Here is a 26,388-nt window from a genome sequence, read left to right as displayed (position 1 = left end):
ATGTTGTGTGGACACCACACTGAAGTGTGTGATTCTGGCTGAATACATGCATGCATGCGAAGTCGTTTCAGTTGTATCTGACTTTTGCGACCCAGTGCCATGCCCTCCTCCAAGGGATCTTCCTGATCCAGGATTCCAGGGATTGAACTTGGGTCTCTTGCATCTCCTGCTTTGGCAGGTGGGTTCTTTACCACTAATACTACCTGGGAAGCCCTCTGGGTATGTAGCCTTCCTTTATTCTTGTCCACTTTAAAATCTGGTTCTCCAGGTTTTCCTACAGTTCTGTGTGCTACACAACTTCCTTTCAATAATTCCTTTTCTTCTTAAATTGGTCAGAATTTGTTTCCATTGCTTGCAACTAATAACCTAAAGAGATATAATTATTTCTTTTCTTTGGCCACACGCAGCTTTTGGAATTTTAGTTCCCCAACCAGTGGTGGAACCCGTGCCCCCTGCAGTGGAATCACAGAGTTCTAACCACTGGACTGCCAAGGAATTCCTACAACTGTCATTTATTAAGACCCTCTTTTTGCCATTTCAAAGCCTAGGCAGAGAAAAAAAAAATGGAAAAAAGGTTTGTTTTGGAGATAGGACTAAAGTTTCTTTTTTCCTCCTCCTTGCTTCTTTTTCCAAATTTTCTTTTACTGAGCATTGCTTTGCTATTCGAAAATTCTAAAAATTAAAAAAAAATTCTATTCTATTCTAAAAATTCTATTACTGGACAAGAGAAATAAATAATAAAGCTTCTTGAAAATCAGAATATTGACAGAAATCTCTTATCACTTCCTGTCTCTGATAGTAAAAGAAAACAGAGGACAAACAATTAGAAAAGAGGAGAAGAAAAAGTCTTTTGGGAAAAGCACACAAAATCCTTTGGAAATAGAATGAATTGATTATTACAGCCAAGAAACTTTTGCCTTCGAAGTGACAATTGTAGCAAAGTAAGGTTGAAGAGGCGATCAGAGAAGATTTTCAATATTAGGAAGAGTTTCTAAGAGCAATCTGCTGAAGCCACATGGGGAAATTTAGGTCTTCAATTTGGGGGGAAAGAGTTTCTCTATATAATCTTTTGCTTAAAACGCTTTCAAATTCCTTCAGCAGGGATGAACACAGCAAGACACGAAGTCACAACTGTGGGGCCCCCAGGACATAGGAAGCTTTCCCTCACTGGTAGGAATTCACGACCAAGTTCCTCTGAAAACGAAAGAACTTTTCTTCCATTATTACAAACAAACAAAGATAATAGACCTAGTGTGATGTTATATTCATCCGAGTCAGTAACATTTTTGAACAACAAAAATATTTTCTATATGTGATATGAGGGTGATCAAGTGACAGATGAATCAAATAAGTTACCTGTGGCTCTAAACATCTCTCCATTGTACCCCCATTGTTTCACTAGCAATAAAATACTAAAACAACAACAATAAATAGAAAACCTGTCTATTTTCCCATACTGGTTAATGCGAGGAGAAAACACCTGCCCATTGCAATCCCACAAAAATGGTTTTAATACAGGGTCACAGAAAATTCAATGGTTTTATAGCCCACTATAAAACAGCTCTTTGTCTTTTCCCCCTAATTCCCGAGTGTCACATTTAACAAAACAAGGAAACTACAGATAATAGAGGTGTTTGCAGATTAGCCTTTCAAGCCATAAATAACATAGGGTTTTGCTCACCTACAAATATTAAGGCAGCTTATCAATGTTTAAGTGCCTTCCTCTTTGTAATAGTTGCTAACATTTTAACCCAGGCAAATTGGGAATTTTTTCTCTCCTGTCTTCTTACATTGACAGAGTACACATTCATAAGGTTCTATGATCAGATTTCACGGTATAAAAAGTGAGGCATCGCCTGAACACTCGCCTGCTACGTGAGAGGCCCTGTTTTGGGAGATGTGTCTGCTCTACGCTTTCCTTGCTCTGCTCTCTCTCTGCTATGGTCTCGATCCTCACTGTCCTGGACGATGCAGCTGTGACTCAGAGCAGTCGGTGCAATGCTACAGGCTAACGGAGGTGCCATCAGGCATTCCTTCCACCACCAAGAAGCTCTACATCAGCCATAGCAAAATTCAACACCTTCAGGTAATCACTCATTCTCCTGCAACTTTATTTTGTGAGACAGGGTGAAGGGGTGACTGTGGGGTTGTTAAACTTAATGTAAATAATCAAAACTTAAAAGCGATGATTATGAAATTGTGTTGCTGTACTAGCTACCTGTTTGCTCTGTGTAGTGAGATGGGTATGTGCCTCTGGATATTTCATTTTAGTTAAGGAGCCCCCCCAATAATAAAATAATATTTTGTTTTAGTTTTTTAAAATTTTAATTATGTTGTTGCAGAGTTAAAGTAGAGTAATGATTCTTAACAAAAAGAGTTTGAGAGCATTGGTTTCTTCGTGTCCCCATTTTAAAAAGAATTTGGGCGAAAAAACATACTTTTGTTTATGCCATAGAAGGCAGATGATACTTATAACATTATAAGGCTATCAAGATAAACACAGCATGTGAGAATTATTCATACAAACCCTACAAACCAGCCAGGCATTAATATCTTTATGGAAACTTATACAGAAGAAATACACGTTTTTGTTTTGCCACATTACTGAAATTCTCATTCTATGTGCTTTTATTTTTTAATTTATTTATTTTTAGTTGATCTATGTGCTTTTAATTATGGCGTTTATTTTCATGCTTTCCTATTCAGAGGGCACTTGAAAAGAGTGCTATAGATCTGTCTGACTTGTATAACATGAAGAAACTTGTTTTTGACCTTTGGTATTTTGAAAGGTATCAAGAGACTAGAGTTCTCATTTTAGTTTTCTCACTAGCGATAGAATTACCTTAGGCAAGCAGTTTAAAAAAAAAAAAATCTCTGGACCTTATTTGTTACTTTTATGACATGAGAAGGCTGGATTAGATTGGGGATCCCAGGAATTTTCTAAATGGAAAATTCTATGACTCTCTGGTCACTGCTTCCCCCTCATCAATCCAAACCTTAAGATAAGGAAATACCTGTGTATGATCCAGATGCAGAGACTCAGCAAGGGAATGTACTTTTCCTTCAAACAGAGACACCTCCCTATCCCCTTGTTTTATTTGGTCAAGAAATTTTAATGTAGGTGCACACAAACCCTGGGAGTTTGAAATATGTGGCATGGTATTTATTTCGAGGTTCAATAAGCACCACTGCCTAGTCGTCATCTGTTTACTTTCCTCTTCTAATCCAGTAGTGCCTAATGCCTGTCAGGTCTCAGAATTCAAGCAAGACACCTGGTTAAAGGGCAAAATGCTTAAATATTTGTCCTGAGGACTTGAGATACTGAGAGGTGGAGTGTCAACGAAGCCTGGTAATGATCCCCCACTGCTGCTCTGCAGTCAGTAAAATGAAATTATGTCTCTCATCAAACTCACTTACTGATTGAGTTCATTTGTCACTGGTTTAGGTTCACTGAACAGCAATATTGATTGGTTTAGGTTCATTGAATAGCAATATTGCCACTTCCCTGACTTTAACCTAGTTAATTATCTCTAGAAAGGACTGTTCGCAGCAGAAAAGTTGAAGAAAGAAAGGACTGTTTGGTGAAGGAAGTAGAAAGTTCTGAGCAATAATACTTTTCTTTTCCCTTTTAAAAATCCTTCAGGCTTTAAATGACCATATTTTACTTGCATTTAGTGAATGCAATGTTATTCTGTTTATCTGGTTTGAATTATAGAATTGGGTGCCTGTATTTTAAACAAAAAGACTTAAAATGGATCTACAGATTAATAACAATATAAACTATATATATACACACACACATACACGTACATATTACACATACATACATATACATGTATGCATGCATAGCATGTTTATATATACATATATATGTGTATATATACCACAATTTTAAATGTTTCTATTACTTGTTCATATGATTCAATTGTCTTTGGGTCTGTGAATGCTATGGTTGAGACTGGAGATAAAAGATGAAAAATTCAGTTCCAGGAGTTTCTTAGTGGCCCAGTGGTTAGGATTCTAGGCTCTCAACTGATGTGGCTCAGGTTTAATCCCTGGTTGGGCAACAAAGATCCTACAAGCCACACAGTACAGTCAAAAAGATTAAAAAAGTATTAAAAATTCAGTTTCTGCCCTCAAGAAAAGAGGGTTTTATTCATCCTTTTATCTGTAAAAATCCCTACTTCTTTGAGGTGCACATCATCAGACAATAACACTCTGTTTGTTCCTCTGTGAGTTTCATACTGTGCCCCTGTCTCTTTCATCCTAAGTCTCCTAGTCTTCCTCTCCATCCTAAGTTCTGCATCTTTTGGGGTGCCTTTAGCGTTCAATATCCTAGTCCCACACTTCCTTGAACTCACAAAAATTATCTATCTACATTTGCAGTTCTCCACAGCTGTCTACTCTCTTGTTTATATCATAATCCTCTTTATACCTGAAATTTTCTAGTCAAAAATCTTGAATTCCCATATGCGCTCTCTTGTCAATATCTCCTTTCTATTCAGCTGCCACATGCTGCGCTTATCATTCTACCTCATGGAGACTTCTAATCCTAGATCTACCCACATTCTCTCAGATATCAGTCCATTTCTTATTTATCTTCTTTCCCTACCTCTTCCCCTTTTGCATCCCACAATTGTGACCCTATGGACTGTAACCCACCAGGATCCTCTGTCCACAGAATTCTCCAGGCAAGAATACTGGAATGGGCTGCCATTCCCTCGTCCAGGGATCTTCCTATCCCAGGAATTGAAACTGCATCTCCTGTGGCTCTTGCATTGCAGGCAGGTTCTTTACCAATTATCTCAATGCTTACTCAGCAAAGCCTCAGTCTCTGTTTAACGTGATCACTTTCCTTTGTTTCTCCTATACCTGACAGCTGGTGCTGCTGGAGAGGATCATATCTGGTGTCATACCCAAGATAACTTTTACCAAACCCAAGGTCACGACAATGCATGCCTGTATTTTCTTCTAAGAGTTTTGCAGGTTTAGCTCTAACATATAAAGAACAAATAGAAATGTCTTTGGGGTTCTCCAGTGACTCAGTGGTAAAGAACTTGCCTGCAATGTAAGAGCCACAGGAAATACAGGTTCAGTTCCTCGGATGAGAAGATCCCTGGAGGAGGGCATGGCAACCCACTCCAGCATTCTTTCCTGGAGAATTCTGTAGACAGAGGAGCCTGGCAGGTTACAGTCCATAAGGTTGCAAAGAGTTGGACATGACTGAAGCAACTTAGCATGCATACAGAAATGTCTTTCTGGTGGCAGTCAATGAAAATAATTATTTACGTATATCTTTTGTGGAAGAGAAGAAGGTACTTCAGATTCTTCTTGTGTAAGAAATGTATAGGGACTTCCCTGATGGCCCAGCGGGTAAGACTCTGTGCTCCCAATGCAGGGGTCCTGGGTTTGATTCCTGGTGAGGGAACTAGATACCTGGTGCCGCAACTGCAGTCTCAGTGCCGCCCCCCAGTTGTGTCTGGCTATTTGCGACCCCATGGCCTGTAGCCTGCCAGGCTCTTCTGTCCATGGAATTTTCCAGGCAAGAATATTGGAGTGGGTTGCCATTTCCTCCTCCAGGGGATCTTCCCCACCCAGGGAATGAACCTACATCTCTTGGGTCTCCTGCATTGGCAAGCAGATTCTTTACCACTATCCCATTTGGGAAGCCCCCAATTAAGATGTACTGCAGTCAAATAAATAAATACATATTTTTTAAAAAGAACTATATAGTTTATCAACAAGGGAGAGGTTATGAATTCTTTTTATATTCTCTCCATACTTTCCAGAATTTTTAAATTTTTTACAGAAAACAAATGTTGCTTCGATGATCAGGAAGAATTCCAACATAGTTTAGAAAACGCCTTGCTGGCTTGGTTCACATATGTCTGAGGCAGTCACTGTGAACGTGTCGGATTCCTGTGTGCATTTGACCTAAACAGAGCCTAAGGAAGTCCTGTGACCCTCTAGTGCTTGGAGGGGGAGCTTCCCAGAACTGAAAACTGAAACAAAGCCTTTTCATGGAGAGACCAGCAGAATTGGCCCCTCTGCTCTGTTTCATTTTACTTGGCTTGCTTTTTTTTTCTTTAACTTTTCATATTATATGGTAACTTTTATCTCCATAAGTATTAGGTTCACCAAACTGTAAAACTGTGATGGCAGGAATTTTACTTAGCTAAGCTTTCTAAGCCTGTTTTTCTTTTTTTCCCCCAAGCCTAATTGTTAACACCAAACCACACTTGCCTTGCTTTTTAACCAATGTTGACAAATGGCCAACAGTCCCAAGGTTAGCTCCAGGGCAAAAGCATCTCTTTCCACATCTCTTGAGCACAACCCTGCTCAGCCCACGGAAATGGAAAAAACAAGTCTGGCAGATTTTTTTTGCCTTTGTCAGCTCTGCAAACTCAACTGATAAGTTGAAAATCAATGGGTGTCTTTCTCATTGTGGCACCAGAACTCTATACACTTCAGCTAAATTCATGTTATAAACAGTAAAGTTAAAAATATATGTGTGTTAACATTTCTCCAAAGAAGACATACAGATGGCTAACAAACACATGAAAAGATGCTCAACATCACTCATTATCAGAGAAATGCAAATCAAAACCACAATGAGGTCCCATCTCACACCGGTCAGAATGGCTGCGATCCAAAAGTCTACAAACAATGAATGCTGGAGAGAGTGTGGAAAAAAGGGAACCCTCTTACACTGTTGGTGGGAATGCAAACTAGTACAGCTACTATGGAGAACAGTATGGAGATTCCTTAAAAAAACTGGAAATAGAACTGCCTTATGACCCAGCAATCCCACTGCTGGGTGTACACACCTAGGAAAACCAGAAGTGAAAGAGACACATGTACTCCAATGTTCATCGCAGCACTGTTTACAATAGCCAGGACATGGAATCAACCTAGATGTCTGTTGGCAGACGAATGGATAAGGAAGTTGTGGTACATGTACACAATGGAATATTACTCAGCTATAAAAAAGAACACATTTGAATCAGTTCTAATGAGGTGGATGAAACTGGAGCCTGTTATACAGAGTGAAATAAGTCAGAAAGGGAAAGACAAATATTGTCTATTGACACACATTATGGAATTTACAAAGAAGATGGTAATGAAAACCCTATATGAGAGACATCAAAAAACACACAGATGTAAAGGACAGACTTTTGAACTCTGTGGGAAAAGGTGAGGGTAGGATGATTTGAGAGAATAGCATTGAAACATGTGTATTACCGTATGTTAAATAGATGACCAGCGCAAGTTCGATGTATGAAGCAGGGCACTCAAAGCCAGTGCTCTGGGACAACCCAGAGAGATGGGGTGGGGAGGGAGGTGGGATTTTCAGGATGGGGGGACACATATACACCCATGTCTGATTCATGTCGATGTATGGCGAAGACCACCACAATATTGTAAAGTAATTAGCCTCCAATTAAAATAAATAATTAATTTTTTAATTAATTTTTTAAAATATATGTGTTAGGGTAAGATAAACCTGGATTGGAAGCCCAATCTTTCCACTTCCTAGCAAGAAATACTTGGACAAATTGTTCTGCCTTCTTGAGCTTTAGTTTCCCTCAGTGAAAAGGGAATAATCATGTTTACACACAGAGCTTTGTAAACATAAGCGTTGTATGTGCCAGTTCCAGTGACATGGATGAACCTAGTGGCTGTTATACAGAGTGAAGCAAGTCAGAAAGAAAAAACAAGTTCTGTGTATTAACACATATATACGGAACCTAGAAAAATGGTACCGATGAACTTATCTGAGGGCAGGAACAGAGAGCAGACGTAGAGAGAGGACTTGTGGACACAGCAGGGGAAGAGAGGGTGGGACAGCGTGAGAGAGTGGCACTGACACATATACACTACCAGATGCAAAGCAGATGCTAGTGGGGAGTGGCTGGATGACACAGGGAGCTCAGCCCGCTGCTCTGTGATGACCTACACGGGTGGGGTGGGAGGGAGGTTCAAGGAGGAGGAGACGTAAGTATACTTAGGCTGTTTCAGTTGTTGTACGGCAGAAACCAACACAAAAGTATAAAGTAAGTGTCCTTCAATTAAAAGACAAAAGATAAGCATAGTAAATATTTAGAAAATGGTAGGCCATTTTAACTAATAATCAGTTCAGTTCAGTCGCTCAGTCGTGTTCCACTCTTTGTGACAGCGGGATTATAGCACGCCGAGCCTCCCTGTCCATCACCAACTCCCGGAGCTTGCTCAAACTCACGTCCATTGCATCGGTGAGGCCATCCAACCATCTCATCCTCTGTCATCCCCTTCTCCTCCTGCCCTCAATCTTTCCCAGCATCAGGGTCTTTTTAAAGGAGTCAGTTCTTCGCATCAGGTGGCCAAAGTATTGGAGTTTCAGCTTCAGCATCAGCCCTTCCAATGAATATTCAGGACTGATTTCCTTTAGGATTGACTTGTTGGATCTCCTTGCTGTGCAAGGGACTCTCAAGAGTCTTCTCCAACACCACAGTTCAAAAGCAACAATTCTTCGGTGTTCAGTTTTCTTTATAGTCCAACTTTCACATCCATACATGACCACTGGAAAAACCATAGCTTTGACTAGACGGACCTTTGTTGGTAAAGTAATGTCTCTGCTCTTTAATATGCTAAGTTGGTCATAGCTTTTCTTCCAAGGAGCAAGCTTCTTTTAATTTCATGGCTGCAATCACCATCTGCAGTGATTGTGGAGCCCCTCAAAATAGTCTCTCACTGTTTCCATTATTTCCCCATCTATTTGCCATGAAATGATGGGACCAGAAGCCATGATCTTTGTTTTCTGAATGTTGAGTTTTAAGCCAACTTTTTCACTCTCCTCTTTCACTTTCACCAAGCAGCTCTTGAGTTCTTCTTCACTTTCTGCCATAAGGGTGGTGTCATCTGCATATCTGAAGTTATTGATATTTCTCCCAGCAATCTTGATTCCAGCTTGTGCTTCATCCAGCCCGACATTTTACATGATGTACTCTGCACAGAAGTTAAATAAGCAGGGTGACAATATATAGCCTTAATGTACTCCTTTCCCAATTTGGAACCAGTCTGTTGTTCCATGTCCAATTCTAATTGTTGCTTCTTGACCTGCATACAAATTACTCAGGAGGCAGGTCAGGTGGTCTGGTATTCATATCTCTTGAAGAATTTTCCACAGTTTGTTGTGATCCACAACAGAGGCTTTGTCATAGTCAAAAATCAGAAGTAGACGTATTTCTGGAACTCTCTTGCTTTTTCGATCTTCCAATGGATGTTGGCAATTTGATCTCTGGTTCCTCTGCCTTTTCTAAATCCAGCTTGAACATCTGGAAGTTCACAGTTTATGTACTGTTGAAACCTGGCTTGGAGAATTTTGAGCATTACTTTGCTAGAGTGTGAGATGAGTGCAATTGTGCAGTAGTCTGAGCATTCTTTGGCATTGCCTTTCTTTGGGATTGGAATGAAACCTGACCTTTCCAGTCCTGTGGCCACTGCTGAGTTTTCCACATTTGCTGGCATATTGAGTGTGGCACTTTCACAGCATTATCTTTTAGGATTTGAAATAGCACAACTGGAATTCCATCACCTCCACTAGCTTTGTTTGAAGTGATGCTTCCTAAGGCCCACTTGACTTCACATTCTAGGATGTCTGGCTCTAGGTGAGTGATCACACCATTGTTATCTGGCTCATGAAGATCTTTTTTTGTACATTTCTTCTGTGTATTCTTGCCACCTCTTCTTAATATCTTCTGCTTCTGTTAGGTCCATACCATTTCTGTCCTTTAATGTGCTCAGCTTTGCATGAAATGTTCCCTTGGTATCTCTAATTTTCTTGAAGAGATCTCTACTCTTTCCCATTCTATTTTTTCCTCTATTTCTTTACATTGATCACCGAGGAAGGCTTTCTTATCCCTCCTTGCTATTCTTTGGAACTCTGCATTCAAATGGGTATATCTTTCCTTTACTCCTTTGCCTTTTGCTTCTGTTCTTTTCTCAGATACTTAAGGCCTCCTCAGACAACCATTTTGCCTTTTTCATTTCTTTTTCTTGGGGATGGTCTTGATCACTGCCTCCTGTCACGAACCTCCATCCACAGTTCTTCAGGCACTCTGTCTATCAGATCTAATATGTTGAATCTGTTTGTCACTTACACTTTATAATTGTAAGGGGTTTGATTTAGGTCATACCTGAATGGTCTAGTGGTTTTCCCTACTTGCTTCAATTTAAGTCTGAATTTGGCAATAAATTCTGAGCCACAGTCAGCTCTCTGTCTTGACTTTGCTGACTGTATAGAGCTTCTCCATCTTTGGCTGCAAAGAATATAACCAATCTGATTTAGGTATTGACCATCTGGTGATGTCCATATGTAGAGTCTTGTGTTGTTGGAAGAAGGTGTTTACTATACTCTGTCAGCCTTTGACCTGCATCGTTTTGTACTCCAAGGCCAAATTTTCCTGTTACTCTAGGTAGTTCTTGACTTCCTACTTTTGCATTCCATTCCCCTATAATGAAGAGGACATGTTTTTTGTATTAGCTCTAGAAGGTCTTATCGGTCTTCATAGAACTGTTCAACTTCAGCTTCTTCAGCATTACTGGTCAGGGCATAGATGGATTACTGTGATTTTGAATGATTTACCTTGGAAACAAACAGAGATCATTTTGTCACTTTTGAGATTGTATCCAAGTACTGCATTTTGGACTCTTGTTCACTATGATGGCTACTCCATTTATTCTAAGGGATTCTTGCCCATAGTAGTAGATATAATGGTCGTCTGAGTTAAATTCACCCATTCCAGTCCATTTTAGTTCGCTGATTCCTAAAATGTTAATGCTCATTCTTGCCGTCTCCTGTTTGACCACTTCCAATTTGCCTTGATTCATGGACCTAACATTCCAGGTTCCTATGCAATATTGCTCTTTACATCATTGGACTTTATTTCCATCACCAGTCACATCCACAACTGGGTGTTGTTTTGGCTTTGGCAAAAGTAATCTGCATTCACCTGATAAAGGGAAAAGGTTCTCTATGCTTAATAACATAAAACGACTATTCCCTGGATTTAGTTAAGAATATGACTGGTATTTACTATGTAGGCTAGTCTATATACTTTATATATAAAAATGGAGACAAATTGAAGCTCCCACACCACACTTTGTCCTCAGAGAAACTGTCCATTCAGATTCATGTTATCTCTGAGACTGGCTGCATAGTCAGCTGTCTTTTTAGGGTTTGTCATCAAGCAGATAGAAGTGGAGGCATTTGCAACATGAAGGTCTTTTTTTCGGGACATCAACAGTCCCAGAGGTGCAAATCAATGTGTAGAGTCATTTGTGACTTAATATGAAAGAAAGCCTAGAAAAAGGCAATTTAGAATGAAGAATAGATTAAACACCCTGCATCTTGGACAGGTCATTTATTTTATTTTTATTTTTCGGCCTCATCGCTTCAGTTCAGTTCAGTTCAGTCACTCAGTCATGTCCGAATCTTTGCAACCCCATGGACTGCAGCACACCAAGCTTCCCTGTCTACCAACTCCCGGAGCTTGCTCAAACTCATGACCATCTCATCCTCTGTCGTCCCCTTCTCCTCTCACCTTCAATCTTTCTCAGCATCAGGGTCTTTTCCAATGAGCCAATTCTTCACATCAGGTGGCCAAAGTATTGGAGTTTCAGCTTCAGCATCAGTCCTTCCAATGAATATATAGGACTGATTTTCTTTAGGATTGACTGGTTTGTTCCTCTTGCAGTCCAAGGGAATCTCAAGAGTCTTCTCCAACACCACAGTTCAAAAGCATCAATTCTTCAGCATTCAGCTTTCTTTATAGTCTAACTCTTACATCCATACATGACCACTGGAAAAACCATAGCTTTGACTAGATGGACCTTTTTGGTAAAGTAATATCTCTACTTTTTAATATGCTATCTAGGTTGGTCATAACTTTCCTTCCAAGGAGCAAGTGTCTTTTAATTTCATGGCTGCAGTCACCTTCTGCAGTGATTTTGGAGCCCAAGAAAATAAAACCCATCACTGTTTCCATTGTTTCCCCATCTATTTGCCATGAAGTGATGGGACTGGATGCCATGATCTTTGTTTTCTGAATGTTGAGCTTTAAGCCAACTTTTTCCCTCTCCTCTTTCACTTTCATCAAGAGGCTCTTTAGTTCTTCTTCACTTTCTGCCTTAAAGGTGGTGTCATCTGCATATCTTAGGTTTGCAAATATCAATATATTGATATTTCTCCTGGCAATCTTGATTCCAGCTTAAACCTTCCCTTATATGGAAGATTTGTACTATATAATCTCTAAAATTTCTGCTTTTCTAAAAATATGATCTGTGTCCAGATCTTGTGTCTCATTTGAAAAACATTAATTATAGACCACAGGCAGCAGAAAATGTATTAGAAAATGATGAGTTGAGGAAGAAAGGGCTTTGGAGTTCTGTAAACCCTGTTGAAATTCAAACTTGCAGGGTTATGAAGAGAACTAATAATAAAATGTAAAAAAGCACATGGAACTTGTAGATGCTCAACAAATTCAAAAACAAAAAGTACTATTCTTGGGACTATGACTAATTAATGCATCTGATTAATCATTAAGAAAATATCAAATGTTAGCAGCAATATATAAGCCAAGGCAGCTGCCAAAAATTTTATGATTAAAAATATTTGTTTATTGAATTTTTAACACGAGATTCTTCAACTAGTGTACCATTTTAGGAGATGCTTTAAAATATACCATAATTCACATCACAGGTCCTCCTATAGTATAATCACATATAACAAATATGTGCTGCAGTATTAACCCACTTTGAAGGTATTAACCGTATACTGGTATTACAAAAGGGTTCAACTGCACAATTAAATCAACATTTAGAAGCTGTAGACAGTAAGACATAAAATTGTGCATTGAAAATTCCAGCTTAACTGAATTCTAAATCAGGTTGAAAATTTTGTGAAGATTTATTAAGCTGAGGAAAATCTGGAACAATTCTTCATTTACCTAAACATGATTTTACTCGAGAAACAAATACCAAAAATTACACCATCCTAAAAAGGAGGTAGATGTCAAGCTAGGAGTTTGGAGGGTATGTGGAAAGATAGGTGTGCTTAAACTTGCAAACCATGGAGAAAGTGTATCAGATTCCTAAAATTGAGGAGAGGAATTGCATTAGGTCTGGGGTATATGCATGAATGGACTCCTTGCTCTACAGACATGGAGACACGTGTATCCTATTTGTTTCTTCATGAATCTTTTTCATCAATGAAACAAAAATTGGGGAGTGGGAACAAGGAGACTAGTTTTCCAAACTATAATATACTTGAAAATGTCTTTCTAATAGGCCCATCCAACTGATAGCAGTATCTAGCACATTAAATTTTTTTTACTTTTAATGCTTAAAATTGTTTAAATGTAATTTAATAATTTTAACACATCTAGACAATGTGAAATGTAGATAGATAATGAAAATTCCCTATAACCTTACCTTCTAAGAGTTAGCAACTCTAGTTAACAGCTTGGTGAAATTTCCAGATTGTTTCCTTTTTGGCTGTTACAAGATGATGCAACAAAGAACATCCTGTCGCACACATCATTGTGCAATTTGTAAGCACTTCTACCTAGAAGTAAACTTGCTGGGTCAAAGAATACACAGCAAAAGTTGGCCAATTTTATGTCTATCAATAGTATATGAAAGTGCTTAAAATATTTTAGACCTCTTACACTGCTGCTGCTGCTAAGTCGCTTCAGTTGTGTCCGACTCTGTGCAACCCCATAGATGGCAGCCCACCAGGCTCCCCCGTCCCTCTAGCAGGTGTGAATAAAAATGGTCAGGACCTGAGTTTCTATCCTTTTCCAAGAGATAATTTAAAACCACATGGAGCCCAGCCTGTGCTCTGTGATGACCTTGAGGGAGGGAATGGGGTGGGGAAGGAGGTTCAAGAGGGAAGGGGTATATATCAGATCAGATCAGTCGCTCAGTCGTGTCCAACTCTTTGCGACCCCAAGAATCGCAGCACGCCAGGCCTCCCTGTCTATCACCAACTCCCGGAGTTCACTCAGACTCACGTCCATCGAGTCAGTGATGCCATCCAGCCATCTCATCCTCTGCGTCCCCTTCTCCTCCTGCCCCCAATCCCTCCCAGCATCAGAGTCTTTTCCAATGAGTCAACTCTTCGCATGAGGTGGCCAAAGTACTGGAACATATATGTATATAATTATGACTGATTCATGTTGTTGTATAGCAAAACCAATACAATGTTGTAAAGCAACTTCCCTCAAATTAAAAAAAAGTTTCATTACTTAAAATTTTTTTTAATTTGAGAGAAGTTGCTTTACAATATTGTATTGGTTTTGCTATACAACAACATGAAGAATCCCAGAGACGGCGGAGCCTGGTGGGCTGCCATCTGTGGGGTCGCACAGAGTCGGACACGACTGAAATGACTTAGCAGCAGCAGCAGCAGTAATAAAATAAAATAGATCCTAAGGAAAAAGCTGAAGTATCATTAGTATTGAATGGAAACGTATATGCCTTTTTAAAAATAATAATCCTAATTTACTGCTTTTCTCCTCTTTTCCCCATCCCTGCTTTTTTTTTTTTTTTTAATAGCTCTCTAACTTTACCCAAATGTTAGCTCTAGAAGATTTTCTTCTGCTGGCCAGTGGAACAGAGTCAGTAGAAAACGACACTTTCAAAACTCTGAGTACTTTGAAGACCTTGGAACTCTGGAAAAATAAGTTAAGACGGGTCCCCCGTGCTCTCCCAGCCAGTCTTGAAGTGTTAAAACTAAATGATAATTCAATATATGTCCTTCACGGATCTGATTTTGAAGGACTGAAGAAATTAAAAATCCTTGAACTGAAAAACAATCTGATCTCTTCTATCTCTCCCAGCATGCTCTCCTCCCTTGTCAGTCTGCAAAGCTTGATGTTAGACGCCAACAACATCGAGAATGTGGAGGGACCGCTGGCACTTCCCCATCTGAAACATCTGAGCATGGAAAATAACAAGCTACATCTCATACCAGCTAGCTTCTTCACTTCCCTTCAGTCTCTGCAATTTCTCAGTTTCAGTAGTAACTTTCTGACTAAAATTCCTATTAACCTCCCCAAATCTTTGCTCTCTTTAAAAATGGAGAGAAACCGGCTCAAAGCGGTGAGGTTTCGAGATATGAAACACTTAGAGAATCTTTCCCACCTTTACCTGTCAGAAAACTCACTCTCTTCCATCGAGGGGGCACAGCTCCTTGCCAATTTAACCACCCTTGAGGTGTCCCAAAACCAACTTCAGACGTTGCCCCTCCGACTACCAGCCCGGCTACAAAAGCTGGATATCAGCAATAATCTGATTCGGAAAGTTACCGCGCAGGATTTCCGGGACCTCCGAGATTTGAAACACTTGTTTCTGGACAACAACATTGTCAGCTTGTTTGAAGCTGGAGCCCTGCAGAAGTGTTCCCAGCTCTCCAATCTGGCCTTGGAGCAGAACCTACTCCTGTCTATACCTCTGCGGTAAGTGAGCTTTATCATCTGTGGAACTTACCAGAGAAGTCTTCCAAAGATGGGGGCAACTAAGTACATTATACAAGAAAGAAAAGTAGTCCAAGTAAATGTAATTTATCTGATTAAAGCTATCCAAGGGTTCAGAGGCAGAAGTTTTAAACAAGGGTTTGGAATCTCCAGCCCTCAAGCTGACTCCTACACTAACTTACCTTGCCTGTGGGACAAGATACCAACAGATCTATATTAGAGATCTGTATTAGAAGCAACTGCAGCTTCAGGGAAGTATGCTAACGAACATCACAGGGGGCTATTACTTGTAAAAATGTGTTCTGGTTTTCTAAGCTATGGCCTGGATCCAGCAACAGGCGCACTAGGCATGTGCTTAAGGGGGTACATGCTTAGTCCTGTCTGACTCTTTACAACCCCATGGACTGTAGCTGCCAGGTTCCTCTGTCCATGGAATTTTCCAGGCAAGAATATTGGAGCAGGTTGCCGTTTCCTACTACAGGGGATCTTCCTGACCCAAGGATGGAACTCGTGTCTCTTGCATCTTCTGCATTGGCAGGCAGATTCCACTGCACCATTTGGGAAGAAGGCATGTGTTTAACACTAGCAAAGCAAGGACCCCAGGAAAAACTGAGGGGGAAAGTGTAGTAAGACATTTATATTTTTAAAAGCACTGAAATAGTTTATAAGGGAAAAATCAAAATCTTGAAATCTAACATTGTATTTATTTTGAATTATGCATTTAGGAGTCATTTGTTTTTCTCAGTGCTGCGGGGTGCTGCTTAGTTTTCTGTGGGCCTGTTTGTGAGTGTGTGAGTCAGTTTGTGTTGGTCTTACCTTATGTTTTCAGTTGTTTCTTTTATTCTCTTTCTCTCACACACACAAACACACATACATCCTCATACTCTGGCGCTTAATAAATTTTTTCCAAATATCCCTACTTCTATCTCCAACCCACTGTACTTGTTCCCCTCTAACCAAAGTCATAATCTGTTACTAATATGTTCATGTTAATTGACTCTATTTAATTTTTATCCCATGTTTCACATTTTAAAGTAGAATAAAAATAGAAGAGTAAGTACTATTATTCTCCTTAAAAAGATACTATGTTGTTTATTAAACAGCAGATTCTTTTTCTTTGTGGGGCAGTGGTCTTTGTGGGGCGGTGGGCAGGGTGTGCAGGGGTGGGAGTGTTCTAGACACAACAGCCAGTACAAAGGCTCTAAGGCTAGAGCATGTGGTCAGTATTTCAAGACTCTCATTCTTAAGACCAAGATCATGTCATCCGGTCCCTTCACTTCATGGCAAATAGATGGGGAAACAATAGTAACAGGGGAAATGGTAATGGGGAATGGTTCAGTTCAGTTCAGTTCAGTTCAGTCGCTCAGTCGTGTCCGACTCTTTGCGACCCCATGAATCGCAGCACGCCAGGCCTCCCTGTCCATCACCAACTCCCAGAGTTCACTCAGACTCACATCCATCAAGTCAGTGATGCCATCCAGCCATCTCATCCTCTGTCGTCCCCTTCTCCTCCTGCCCTCAATCCCTCCCAGCATCAGAGTCTTTTCCAATGAGTCAACTCTTCGCATGAGGTGGCCAAAGTACTGGAGTTTCAGCTTTAGCATCATTGCCTCCAAAGAAATCCCAGGGCTGATCTCCTTCAGAATGGAATGGTTGGATCTCCTTGCAGTCCAAGAGACTCTCAAGAGTGTTCTCCAACACCACAGTTCAAAAGCATCAATTCTTCAGTGCTCAGCCTTCTTCACAGTCCACATCTCACATCCATACATGACCACAGGAAAAACCATAGCCTTGACTAGACGAACCTTTGTTGGCAAAGTAATGTCTCTGCTTTTCAATATGCTATCTAGGTTGGTCATAACTTTCCTTCCAAGGAGTAAGCGTCTTTTAATTTCATGGCTGCAGTCACCATCTGTAGTGATTTTGGAGCCCCCCAAAATAAAGTCTGACACTGTTTCCACTGTTTCCCCATCTATTTCCCATGAAGTGATGGGACTGGATGCCATGATCTTCGTTTTCTGAATGTTGAGCTTTAAGCCAACTTTTTCACTCTCCACTTTCACTTTCATCAAGAGTCTTTTGAATTCCTCTTCACTTTCTGCCATAAGGGTGGTGTCATCTGCATATCTGAGGTTATTGGTATTTCTCCCGGCAATCTTGATTCCAGCTTGTGCTTCTTCCAGTCCAGCGTTTCTCATGATGTACTCTGCATATAAGTTAAATAAACAGGGTGACAATATACAACCTTGACGTACTCCTTTTCCTATTTGGAACCAGTCTGTTGTTCCATGTCCAGTTCTAACTGTTGCTTCCTGACCTGCATACACATTTCTCAAGAGGCAGATCAGGTGGTCTGGTATTCCCATATTCCCATGGGGAATGGTAACAGGTTTTATTTTCTTGGGCTCCCAAATCACTGCAGATGGTGACTGCCGCCATGAAAGTAAAAGATGCTTGCTCCTTGGAAGAAAAGCTCTGACAAACCTAGACAGAGTATTAAAAAGCAGAGACGTCACTTTGCTGACAAAGGTCCGTATAGTCAAAGCTATGGTTTTTCCAGTAGTCATGTACAGATGTGAGAGTTGGACCATAAAGAAGGCTGAATGCTGAAGAATTAATGCTTTTGAACTGTGATGTTGGAGAAGGCTCTTGAGAGTCCCTTGGACAGCAAGGAGATCAAATAAGTCAATCCTAAAGTAAATCAACCCTGAATATTGATTGGAAGGACTGATGCTGAAGCTGAAGCTCCAGTACCCTTTGGCTACCTGATGTGAAGAACTGACTCATTGGAAAACACCCTGATTTCTGGGAAAAATTGAAGGCAGGAGGAGAAGGGGATGACAGAGCATGAGATGGTTGGATGGCATCACCAATTCAATGGACATGAGTTTGAGCAAACTCTGGAAGATACTGAAGGACAGGGAAGCCTGGCGTGCTGCAGTTCATGGGGTTGCAAAGAGTCAGACATGACTGAGTGACTGAACAACAACATTCTTGTTATTTAAATAATTTCTCTACTATATTTTCGACTACTGCATGCTCCTCCAAAAAATATGCATCAAGTAAAAAGTCACAAAACAGGTTAGGGAGTAACTATCTCACCTAAGGATTCTCAGCAGGCTCTGACAGCCATGGACAAAACTGTGAACTTGGTGAATTTTTCTATTCAGGTGACTTTTAGAAAGCATTTGGGGAAGTAATCCTGCTAAGTTGAATGAGTGAAAAGTAGCTTAATTATTCTTAATTACTTCTGACAGAGTATCTGTGTTTTAATAAGTGACTACAGAAAGCACAATGCTTTTACCCAACAGAATGTATAATGGGTTTGCAAGCCTGCTGCCTAAAACTCAGCATTCAAAAAACTAAGATCATGGCATCTAGTCCCATCACTTTATGGCAAATAGATGGGGAAACAATGGAAACAGTGAGAGACTTTATATTTTTGGGCTCCAAAATCACTGCAGATAGTGACTGCAGCCATGAAATTAAAAGACACTTGCTCCTTGGAAGAAAAGCTATGACCAACCTAGACAGCATATTAAAAAGCAGAGACATTACTTTACCAACAAAGGTCCATCTAGTCAAAGCTATGGTTTTTCCAGTAGTCATGTATGGATGTGAGAGTTGGACTATAAAGAAAGCTGAGAGCTGAAGAATTGATGCTTTTGAACTGTGGTGTTGGAGAAGACTCTTGAGAGTCCCTTGGATCACAGGAGGATCCAACCAGTCCATCCTAAAGGAAATCAGTCCTAAATATTGATTGGAAGGACTGATGCTGAAGCTGAAACTCTAATACTTTGGCCACCTGATGCGAAGAACTAACTCATTTGAAAAGACCCTGATGCTGGGAAAGACTGAAGGCGGGAGAAGAAGGGGACGAGAGAGGATGAGATGGTTGGATGGCATCACTGACTCAATGGACATGAGTTTGAGCAAGCTCCAGGAGTTGGTGATGGACAGGGAAGCTTGGTGTGCTGCAGTCCATGGGGTCGAAAAGAGTCGGACACTTCTGAGCCACTGAACTGAACTGACTGAAGCCTGCTGCTGCTGCTGCTCAGTCGTTTCCGTCCTGTCCGACTCTGTGCAACCCTATGGACTGTAGCCCTCCAGGCTCCTCTGTCCATGGAATTTTCCAGGCAAGAATACTGGAGTGGGTTGCCATGCTCTCCTCCAGGGGATTTTCCCAATCCAGGAATTGAACCCAGGTATCCTGCGTTGCAGGCAGATTTTTTTTTTTTTTAACCACTGATCCACCAGGGAAGCCCTTGCAAGCCTGAGCTAACCCTAATTTTCAAATCTGATTTCACAATTTGGATAACTTTTAAAAAGCCCATTCATGCCTAGACCTCACTTCAAACCAGTTACGTCATCACCCCAGGCATCAGTATTTTTAAAAAGCTCCCCAGATGAATTTAAGGCATAGCCCAGGTTGAGAACTACTGGGAAAGGACAATGAGGCAAGTAATGAGCGACCAGGGGGTAGCTCATGGGTATGCCCATGAGGCATAAATGAAGCCACACAGCTCTCTACTCTGTCAGAGAACTTGGCCTGTGTTCTTATAGAAAGTGATTTTTAAATTCCCCATCATGACCACCAAACCCCTACTCTGCAATTTTTCTTTGAATTGGAAATTTGGAAGGACCCCAAAAAGTTTTTCCGTGGTTTCCCTCCTATAAAGAATTAAAGTACAATACTATCTATTCCTTGGGCTTCCCTGGTGACTCAACCATAAAGAATCTGCCTGCTAATGCAGAAGATGTGCGTGTGTTCCCTGGGTTGGGAAGATCCTCTGGAGGAGGAAATGGCAACCCACTCCAGTATTCTTGCCTGAAAAATTCCATGGACAGAGGAGCCTGGCAGCCTACAGTCCATGGGGTCGCAAGAGAGTTGGATACGACTGAGTGACTCAATCACAACTTAGAATTTAGACTACCCAGAACCTGGGTCTCACTTTTTGCTGCTTCTCATTTCACCAGTCTGCAGCTCAGGGAACAAAGATAAGTTACACCATTCCTTCATTATTCACAGTTTGGATAATTCAAATCCAGAATAGCTTTCTACAACCTAATGAAGCCAGTTAGCATTTTTTTCTTACACTCAAGTGCCATCTACTGACAAAATGGGGGTGTGCCTCTTTTTACGCTAAGAAGGGGTATTGCCCAAAGAACAAACAGCATTTCTAGACACTTGTTTGTCTTAAAATCAGGGCTACATTTTTATAGAAATCAGATTTATAAAAACAAACTATATCAAAGAAATAAATGACTGCCAAAAGCAGGAAATTACTGATTTCTCTTATAATACCATTTTGATTATCCATAACAACATGAAAGAAAAAAAGATACTTCTAAGAACAGGTACAGTTTTTGGCTACCCAGCTGATAATTGAATAAGTGTGTTTGTTTAAAAGAAAAGCTTGGCTTGCTCATTGTCCTTAGTTAACATTTTTATGTGACTTCTGTGCAGTGAATACTTGGAAAATCAGAAGCTTTAAAAAGCTAAATAACTGGGACTTCCGCAGTGGCCCAGTGGTTAAGACTCCACTTCCAATGCAAGCGGCATGGGTTGAATCCCTAGTCGGGGAACAAAGATCCCACATGCTGTGGATGTGGCCGAAAAAAAAGAGCTAAATAATTTACCTGAAGTCACATACTAGTAGATAGAATAGCCAGAGTTAGAACTCAAAGTCTTAATAAGTAGACTTGACTCTTGAGTTTACCATATCTTTCCTCAGCTGCTGTGCCCCTTGTACCCTCAATAGTTCCAGAGCCTTGGTTGCCGCATCATCACCAATTAACAGTCCATTTTTGGGGGAGAAAAAAAAAGCTACACACAGATTTTCTGTATAACTTTTCGAGATGTAAGCTGGATAAGCTGGTGTGTGCACAAAGTTACATTCTCTCAGGGATTAATTTCAAACTGAATTTAACTGTGGATATCAGTTTGAAAATTGTTAATTGTATTAACAACAGACTTATTAAGAGAAAATGTCTTTGCAGAAGCTTATACCACACTTAAAATGTATGAAGTGATTTTCCCTGGTAAATTAACCTATTTTGTTAGGTAAATTTAATTCCAAATTTTAAAAAAGTCACTTTAAACAAGCATGACTTTAAAATATTCAAAAGCACAAATACTATGTATGTATATATATTATATGGTTTAGGAGATGAATACAAATATAAAATACATAAACATAAATATATACAACTATAAAATGTAAATATCAAAGAAAAAAACCAAGGACAAAATTTAGGCTAAGTGCCAGTAACCATGGGCTTCCCTTGTGGCTCAGATGGTAAAGAATCTGCCAGCAATGTGGGAGACTAGGGTTCAATCCCTGGGTTGGGAAGATCCCCTGAAAAAGAAAATGGCTACCCATTCCAGTAGCCTAAAAGATTAACCTTTTAGAATTAAATTCATCTAAAAATAACACTATAACAAACAAAAGGTAATATTGTTGTAAAATATGGTTAAATTCATTTGTTTCTTTCTGTTTGGCATAGCAATCATATGACTGAGACCACCATAAAAAATTCCAGGGAATACTAAAAAGCATGAAATAGAATACATTCACATGGCATGGAGATAGCATTTGGGTGGTATTTTTCAGGACCTTTTTTCCCATAAAACTTTTTCGCTTATTGCACTTCATAAAGAGAATGAAGTGAAGTGGCTCAGTTGTGTCTGACTCTTCGCGACCTCATGAATTGTAGCCTATCGGGCTCCTCCGTCCATGGGATTTTCCAGGCAAGAATACTGGAGTGGGTTGCCATTTCCTTCTCCAGGGGAACTTCCCGACCCAGGGATCCAACCCGGGTCTCCCAGATTGTAGGCAGACGCTTTACCGTCAGAGCCACAAGGGAAGCACTTAATGGAAAGTTGTTGACTCAGAGAAAGATTTTCAGTTCACAACTGTGATCCTTTTTTATTTTTATCAACAGTTGTTAGCATGAAATTTTTCAAATTGGTAGCCACAGTTAAATTTTTTTTTTCTGATTATACAGCAATACCTGTTCAAGGTTGAAAACTTTGTGTGCTGAGAAACAAAGGAGTCATCCATAACTGCTCAATCAGAACCCATGTCTAGCCATAAGTTGTTTTTATGTATTTCAAATCAATTTTGTCTTCTATTTTCCCCATTTAACATTATTGTGTAGCTTTTTTTTTCTGTTTCTTTATTTTTTTTGTTTTATAAATATCACTATGGACCCAGAGATCTTAATTCATTCAGTGAGTTATGGTTATTTATAGTTGCTAGTCTCTTTTGATGCTCAAATTTCCTTAATAGGAGCCTCTCCAAGCTGGTTCCTGTGTTCACGGGACACAATTCCATTATCTCTATTTAAAAAAAAATTGTGGTAAAACACACATAACATAAAATTCACCACGTTAACCATTTTAAAATGTACAATTCAACATTAAGTGTATTTGCACTGTTGTGCAACCAGCATCCAGAACTTTTTCATCTTGTGAAACTGAAACTCTGTACCCATTAAACGGCTCATTTCCCCTCTCCCCTAAATCCCTGACAACCACTATTCTACTTTCTGTTTCTATGAATTTGACTACTCTAGACATCTTATATAAGTAGAATCATACAGCAGTTATCTTTTGAAGTGAAATGTTTGTCAGCCAGTCGTGTCAGACTCTTTGTGATCCCGTGGACTGTAGCACACCAGGCTTCTTTGTCCGTGGGATTATCCAGGCAAGAATACTGGAGGGGGTTGTCATTCCCTTCTCCAGGGAATCTTCCTGACCCAGGGATCGAATCCGGGTCTCCTATATTGGAGCAGATTCTTTAACGTCTGAGCCACCAGGGAAGTTATCTTTTTATGACTGGCTTTTTTTCCCACTTAGCGTAGTATCCTTATTCATGTTGTAGCATGAGTCAGAATTTGCTTCGTTTTAAGGCTGGATAATATTCCATTGTAGGTACTTATATTTTGTATTTTGCTTACTCATTCATCAATCAATGGACATTTGGATTGCTTCCACATTCTAACTATTGTGAATTTGACATGGGAGTATAACATGGGTGCATAAGTATCTCTTTGAGAACTTCTTTTCGATTCTTTTGAGTATATACACAAAAGTGGAATTGCTGGATCATATGGCAATTGTATTTTTAATTTGGGGAGGACCACCATACTGTTTTCCATATCGTCTGTACCATTTATCCTCCCATCCACAGTGCACAAAGGTTCCAATTTCTCCACACTCTTGCTAACACTGTATTTTTGGATAGCAGCCATCATGATAGGTGTTCCAGCAATCTCTGAACAATTCATTGCGTTCTGGTTCAGATGTTCTAGCTTACTTTGCCCCAGACATGGAATTAGCCATTTTTTCAAGATTTTCACTGGAGGAGAAAAATATATGAATATAAAATAGAAGAAATCAGAGGATTAGAAAATAAGTCCTATGAGAAAGGGTTAAAGATCAATAGGTAAGACTTAGGTTTGTACTTTAAATTATCTTTTCAAAATAAAGCTTGTTTTCTAGCTTCAGAGGGAACAGAACGGCGCAGCAAACTTGGATGTTGCTCAGTCTGAGTTGCCTCGGCAGTTTGGAATGACGGTCACAGCCTCCTCTCACATCCTGTTTCCATGCTTTTTCAGGCTCCCAGGAACCTTAGCCAGGCTGGACCTAAAAGGCAATGCCATCCAGGATATTGCTGAGAGGGAGGTCAAGGATCTGAAGCAGCTTCAGGTTCTAAACCTCAGGAACAACAGGCTTTCCGCTTTAGACCTCAAAGCCCTGGAGGTGCTGCCTCGCCTCCGGCACCTGTATCTGGATGGAAATCCATGGAATTGCACCTGCAGTCTCCTGAGAGCCAGAGAGGTCCTGAAGGCCAAGGGCACAGATGTGAGGGGAGGACAGTGTGTGGCACCAGCTGAACGACAAGGGGAGAGCTGGATGTCTTCCAAGAAGATCATGAAGCAATGTGAGCATCACTTACATCTGACCGAGAAAAGCAAAGAGACCAAAAAGAAACCAAAGCTGGAGGAGCACACCAGCATCAGAATCAATGTGGATGATGATTATTATGATTATGAGATAGATTAAGGGTGAGCTTTGCAGTTTAGAAAAAGATTTTGTTTCTTTCTTTCTTAAAAGTAGACCTCATTTTTAGAGCAGTTTTAGGTTCATAGCAGAATCGAGAGCAAAGTACAGAGATTTCCCGTATACCCTCTACCCCTACACAAACATAGCCTCCTGCATTACTACATGTCCCACCAGACGTGGAACATTTATTACAGTTGATGAACCTGTATCAGTGCATCATAATCACCTAAAGTCCACAGTTTACATTGGGGTTCACTTTTGGTGTTGTACATACCATCAGTCAGTTCAGTCACTCAGTCATGTCCAGCTCTTTGCGACCCCATGGACTGCAACACGCCAGGCCTCCCTGTCCATCACCAACTCCCAGAATTTACTCAAACTCATGTCCATTGAGTCAGTGATGCCATCCAACCATCTCATCCTCTGTCATCCCCTTCTTCTCCCACCTTCAATCTTTCTCAGCATCAGGGTCTTTTCCAATGAGTCAGTTTTTCTCTTGAGAGAAGACTTTTTTTGAGAGTTCAAAAGTATCAATTCTTCTGTACATACTATGGGTTTGGACAAACATATAATGACATGTATTCACCATTATAGTATCACAGAGTGGTCTCACTGCCCTAAAAGTCCTCTTTGCTCCACAAAAAATGCTTTTTAATGTTCAATCTGTTAAGCAGAAATATATAATACATTTAGATATGCAATAAGTTTAAATAAGTTTTTCTCTTTTTTTTAATGAATGAAATGACAGTTAAGTTGAAATGACGGTTAAGATAAGTTGAGGTGGAAGGAGTAATGTAGAAAAGATCAACGTTCAGAAGAAGATGTAAATTCCTACCATGTTAAAAGTAATTTGTGTTTTATACTGAAACCTAGACAAACAGTAATGCCCAATAAAATCGCCATCTAACTTCCTGCAAATTGAGCAGATCGTTTTCTCAAATAAAGTGATGGTTTCGTATATGAAGCTGGTACCTAAAGGCCTATACTATATACGTTTGCTTACAAGAAATAAAATGGACTCTAACTTCAAGCAGGAAAGAGTTTATTGAAAAGATTGGGACTAGCTCACAGAATCAAAGGAAAAACTGGAGCATATGGTAAGGATGGAGATCAGGTCGGGCCCCAGGGAAAAGAACTTAATGTAGAGTCCCTGAGCTTTTTCAGGGTTCTCTCTGCAGAACGAAGTGTTCCACTATTATCAGTGTTATTAATAGCTCCCCTCTTCTCAGGAGTCACATCCTCAGAGGGAGAGACTAATTGTTCTAGCTTGAGTCACATGTTTGCCTTTAACTAAGGGACAGAAGCCAAGGCTACTTTGACAGTCTCCCCACGACCAAAGGGAAATCAGAAAGGGAAATGTAAACTGGCTGTGTAATTACTGCAGATGTCCCTGTACCAGGCTTCCTGAAAAGAGCATGCTTTAGTTACATTCAATTTTCTCCGGGGACCATAGTCTCCGCTGTGCCTCCCTTGTGATTATCTGCATGCATTTGAGAGCTGCCTGACAGAGGATATAGGTGTGACTGTGGGATAATTTTCTATCAACCTACCTGTGAAAATGTGCTGTGTGCTTAGTCGGTCAGTCATGTCTGAATCTTTGCGACCCCATAGTCTGTAGCCTGCCAGGCTCTTGTCCACAGGATTTTTCAGGCAAAAATAATAGAGTGGGTTACCATTTCCTCCTCTGGGGACTTGTGAAAATGATCTACTTGCAAATAAATTTAAAACCCCATCAAAATCAGCTGCTGTTCTAAACAGTAAAATTTATCAGCTATAGTTTTCTACAAAGATTTTCATCAAAAT

At 40.1% G+C, this 26,388-nt stretch overlaps 1 protein-coding gene across 1 annotated transcript; it reads left to right on the top strand.

The window, feature by feature from the left end:
• The first annotated feature begins 1,787 nt into the window (after positions 1-1,787).
• LOC133253791 (nephrocan-like) lies at positions 1,788-25,507 on the top strand. The gene is made up of 3 exons (XM_061427469.1): positions 1,788-2,086; positions 14,596-15,497; positions 24,138-25,507. The coding sequence occupies exons 1-3, from the start codon at positions 1,898-1,900 to the stop codon at positions 24,583-24,585; spliced, it is 1,539 nt and encodes a 512-aa protein (XP_061283453.1). The 5' UTR covers positions 1,788-1,897; the 3' UTR covers positions 24,586-25,507.
• The last annotated feature ends 881 nt before the right edge of the window (positions 25,508-26,388 follow it).

The sequence above is a fragment of the Bos javanicus genome, chromosome 9 (assembly GCF_032452875.1).
Source record: "Bos javanicus breed banteng chromosome 9, ARS-OSU_banteng_1.0, whole genome shotgun sequence".
NCBI classification, from domain to species: domain Eukaryota; kingdom Metazoa; phylum Chordata; class Mammalia; order Artiodactyla; family Bovidae; genus Bos; species Bos javanicus.
The sequence above is the reverse complement of the archived record's forward strand: the minus strand, read 5'-3'. Positions and strand labels throughout refer to the sequence as shown.